Genomic DNA, 4,513 nt, shown 5'->3' with positions numbered 1-4,513 from the left:
CCCTCAACAGTGCAGATTGGCAACGAGGGAGCCGCCAGGAGATTTCGTCTCCGGTGTTCAATACCTGGAAACTTCTTCATCTGACACTGATTGGTAGTAGAAAGAAAATATCTGATACTAAGAAGAATGATCTTCCAAAATAAGATTAAATAAAATTTAAAAATTTTTAAAGCTATGACACAAAGTAGTCATGTGTGTAATCTGTCCTAAGATATGACACACAGCAGTCGTGTGTGTTGTCTGGCCATGCTATGAAACACAGCAGTTGTGTGTGTTGTCTGTCCTAAGCTTCATCCTGGTGCTTTTCACCTTGTCCCCAGTAGTATCTGCTTCCTTCCGGGTCTCGGCACTGGGCTCATCCTCCTGCTCTGGTGTGAATACCTCAAAGTCCAGAGCTCCAGCTTCTTAGCAGCTATCTAGAAATAAAGCAACTCTCTGCTCCTCCGCCTGCAGTGACCTGCTGAGCACCTCACGTGCAGGCTCCGTCGCACACAGTCAACTGGTGCTGGTCATCGCCACCTCAGCTCCATCAGGGGTTTTATGAGCTCCTGATCTTTTCTGTTGAGCCCTGGTCTATTAATTTCCTTAACAGTACCTTCATCACCTTGCTTTTCTGAGGAATGAATGCAGACTCCAGCAGCTAAGACTGAATAGGCTCGGAGCCGTTTTGCTGTGCTCAAAGTGCCTCTTTTATATTTTCATTGAAATGTCATGTGGTCTTTTCAGTTTGTTATCTGGGACTTTCATATCCTCTAAAGCTCCTCCCTCCTCCTGTACCAAAGGTTCTAAGGTTCCTCCCTCCTCCTGTACGAGAGGTTCTAAAGCTCCTCCCTCCTCCTGTACCAAAGGTTCTAAGGTTCCTCCCTCCTCCTGTACAAGAGGTTCTAAAGCTCCTCCCTCCTCCTGTACGAGAGGTCCTAAAGCTCCTCCCTCCTCCTGTACGAGAGGTTCTAAAGCTCCTCCCTCCTCCCGTGTGAGAGGTTCTAAAGCTCCTCCCTCCTCCTGTGTGAGAGGTTGCTCGGCAAGGTCCACCACTTTTCCACTCATTTGCACTCCTTGACTTGTTGCTCAATACATCGCCTTGACTTTGTCTATCACTCACACCTCCTTGAACAGTTTCTGTTCGGCTACAGTCCGTATGCTTTGTACAGTCTATATGGATGTCATTTGCAACCTGCATGAGGTAAACTGAGACAAGTTGCTTGAGCACTGATCTGAAACTCAGTGATAGTACCACAGGACACGGAGCTGGAAGAACACCAGGCGAGTCAGATCAGAGCAGAGAGAGCAGACGAGTGAACAGAGTAGGAACAGCTGGGTGGGGATAAGAAGGACAGTATGTTCCTCCACAGGTGTGGGTGACACCAAGTGTCACATTTCATATGTTAGGTGGAACTGGATGGCAGTGCTGGCCTATTCAAGCTCGAGGAAGATAAAGAAAAGCCTTTATTTCTTTAAGCAGAAGGACATTTTAAAATGCCCGGAATCAGTGGTCGGCAACTTTACAGTTAAACCAAACGACGTAGAGAACTCCAGCTCAAGCTGGCCAGACAGTGGCTGGTCAGGGCTTGGAAATGGTAACGATTGAACACACACACACATGAGGAAGAGGATCTAAATGCAAGAGGTTTTAATAGTGAAACCAAACAAATCAGTGGGGGTCAGGCAGGTATTCAAGGTCAGGTTGTTCAAAGGTCGATAACACGGGGCAGAGTCTGGGGGTGAGGAGTGTCCAGGGGTCAGGCGGGAGAGGAGCTCTAAAAAAAAAACTGGCAGAAGTCAGAAACCACGAAGACAAAGAAAATTCTAGAGCACTCGGTATGCACCATAGAGTAGCAATATTTCACAGTGTGAATGTGGGGTAGGGAAACTTATAAAGGGGGCAGTAATGAGGAGAATGAGGATCAGGTGCTTGCTCGAACTCTGGTGAATCAGATGAGGGGTGTTTGCAAGTAGGCGTGGCGGTGCGTGGCTGAGTGTGGTTCCTGCGGTTCGTAATGGTAACAGGAAACCCTTACCTTCAGTATCTCAACGTCTTCTTCAGCTCACTGAACTGTAACTGAAGGACAGTATGTGCGTGGTGTTCTCGCTCATACTCCTAGCACACAGACATGGGGTGGAACAGTTTCAAACATGAGGGTTAAAGTTCTCACAGTGTCTTAACTCTGGCCGTTGGCCTCGGCCAAAGGAACACCACCATTTCATACTCAGTGAGGAAATTTAATGTGGTGTCTTTTAGTTATTTAATTATTATTTTGGTCAAGCAGTATATGAAAATATTGATTTACAACAATTTACACTTGGCTTTCTCTAACCGTGCTCACTTGCTAACAGTCAAGCCTCTTATGGGTGTGTTAAAAGCAGCATGCCCACGCCAGAACACCTGGCCTAGACCCCTGTCTTTCTCACAGAGCCACGACCACCCACAGAAAACCTGGTCTAGAACCCTCTGTGTTTCTCATCGAGCCACGACCACCCACAGAGCACCTGGTCTAGACCACTCTGGTGTTTCTCATAGAGCCACGACCACCCAGAGAAAACCTGGTCTAGACCACTCTGTGTTTCTCATAGAGCCACGACCACCCACAGAAAACCTGGTCTAGACCACTCTGTGTTTCCCACAGAACCACGCCCAACTCACAACACCCTGGGCTTCTTCTTCTCGCTCACCTTTGTGTTCTCCTCACACTCCCTCTGTGTCTCAGACAGCTGCTCCTCCAGCTCCAGAAGTGTCTCCCGCAGCGTGTCCACCTGGTACATCAACACGGTCTTCTCATTTTCCAGCTGGGCATTGGACACCATAGCCAGCTGATACATCTCCTTAGCCTCTGCCAGTGAATCCTGGAAGATCACCAAGCAAAGGGTGTTTGCCTTAGTCATTTTTATGTGTTTGTACAAACATGTGCACACACACACACACACACACACACACACACACACACACACATATACATGCACACACAAACACACTTCTGGGAACATGTGCATTAGTGGCGAACCAAAGGAACTCAAAGCATGACTCAGCAAAAAAAAACAAAACATACAGATGCATTCACAGACATATGCATATATGCAAAAGCAGTACGTGATCAAGTAAGTAATAAATGATGTACACAAATAACCTTCATCTCCTGTATGGAGGCCTCGCTGTCTGTTGAGATGGAGGCATCATAGCTGCCCCTCTGGAACAAGCCTCCCCTCAGGAAGCGAGGGTGGCACCAGACAGTGTGGACGCTGTCCTGGGCGCCTAACAAGGTGCAGCCCGCTTTAAGAGACAGTCAGTCAGTGTAGAGATTTGCAGTAATTAAACATCTACTATAGACATTTGTAATTAGAACATAAGTGAAATAGAACTGAATAGAATAGAATAGAACAGAACAGTAGAATATCAATCAATCAAAATTGATTTATATAGCTCTCTTGACAACAGATGTCACAAAGGAGCTTTACAACTGTTCAAGTCCAAACCCCCAGTGAGCATGCCAAGGCTGACAGTGGCAATCAACAACAGCGCCACCTATATATATATATATATATATATATATATATATATATATATATATATATATATATATATATATATGGAAACCCTGCATTGTAGTTGAAGGCAAGTATCTATCTATCTATCTATCTATCTATCTATCTATCTATCTATCTATCTATCTATCTATCTATCTATCTATCTATCTATCTATCTATCTATCTATCTATCTATCTATCTATCTATCTATCTATCTATCTATCCCACTCCCTCACTCTCTCTGACACACACACATACACACACATTCTGGATGTCCTCCAACTAAGAGTATTAAAAGAATGAAGAATGCCAATAAGAAAAAAACACATTTTGTATGGTGATGATGAGATTTCAAAACCACAGACAAGGTAATAAATAACATTTTCATCAAATGTGAGTGTCTGCGGAAACATGGCCTACAGCAAAAGGCATTTTATGTAGTTTGAAAGATATATTTATGGTTTGGGTTTAATGTGGTAATGACTGTGTTTAATGTGGTTATGTTTGTGTTTACTGTGTACTGTTTAATTTCTTCACATCTGCAGACACACTAAGTAGGATGATATATACATTTGTAAGTTTGATTATGAGCTGACTGCAACTTAATACATACAGAGTGTATACTGTTAAACCAGGTACTACACACAGAGTACATAGTATACATACAGAGTATATAGTATACATACAGAGTATATAGTATACATACAGAGTGCATAGTATACATACAGAGTATATAGTATACATACAGAGTGCATAGTATACATACAGAGTATATAGTATACATACAGAGTGCATAGTATACATACAGAGTATATAGTATACATACAGAGTGCATAGTATACATACAGAGTATATAGTATACATACAGAGCATATAGTATACATACAGAGTGCATAGTATACATACAGAGTATATAGTATACATACAGAGTATATAGTATACATACAGAGTGCATAGTTTTACCAGATTGAGTGCTACAAACTCATGTATCTA

The 4,513-nt window shown here is 43.2% G+C and overlaps 1 protein-coding gene across 1 annotated transcript; it reads right to left on the bottom strand.

Annotated features, from left to right (window-relative positions):
- Window positions 1–1,665: 1,665 nt before the first annotated feature.
- On the bottom strand, window positions 1,666–3,148 carry LOC118240923 (leucine-rich repeat flightless-interacting protein 1-like). Its single transcript, XM_035523471.1, has 4 exons — window positions 3,123–3,148; window positions 2,671–2,841; window positions 2,019–2,098; window positions 1,666–1,757 (listed from the first exon to the last, which is right to left on the bottom strand). Exons 1-3 carry the CDS (start codon window positions 3,126–3,128, stop codon window positions 2,021–2,023), a joined length of 255 nt encoding a protein of 84 aa, XP_035379364.1. The 5' UTR covers window positions 3,129–3,148; the 3' UTR covers window positions 1,666–1,757; window positions 2,019–2,020.
- Between the last annotated feature and the right edge of the window lie 1,365 nt (window positions 3,149–4,513).

Source organism: Electrophorus electricus, unplaced genomic scaffold, assembly GCF_013358815.1.
Source record: "Electrophorus electricus isolate fEleEle1 unplaced genomic scaffold, fEleEle1.pri scaffold_127_arrow_ctg1, whole genome shotgun sequence".
Classification (NCBI taxonomy): Eukaryota; Metazoa; Chordata; class Actinopteri; order Gymnotiformes; family Gymnotidae; genus Electrophorus; species Electrophorus electricus.
The sequence above is the reverse complement of the archived record's forward strand: the minus strand, read 5'-3'. Positions and strand labels throughout refer to the sequence as shown.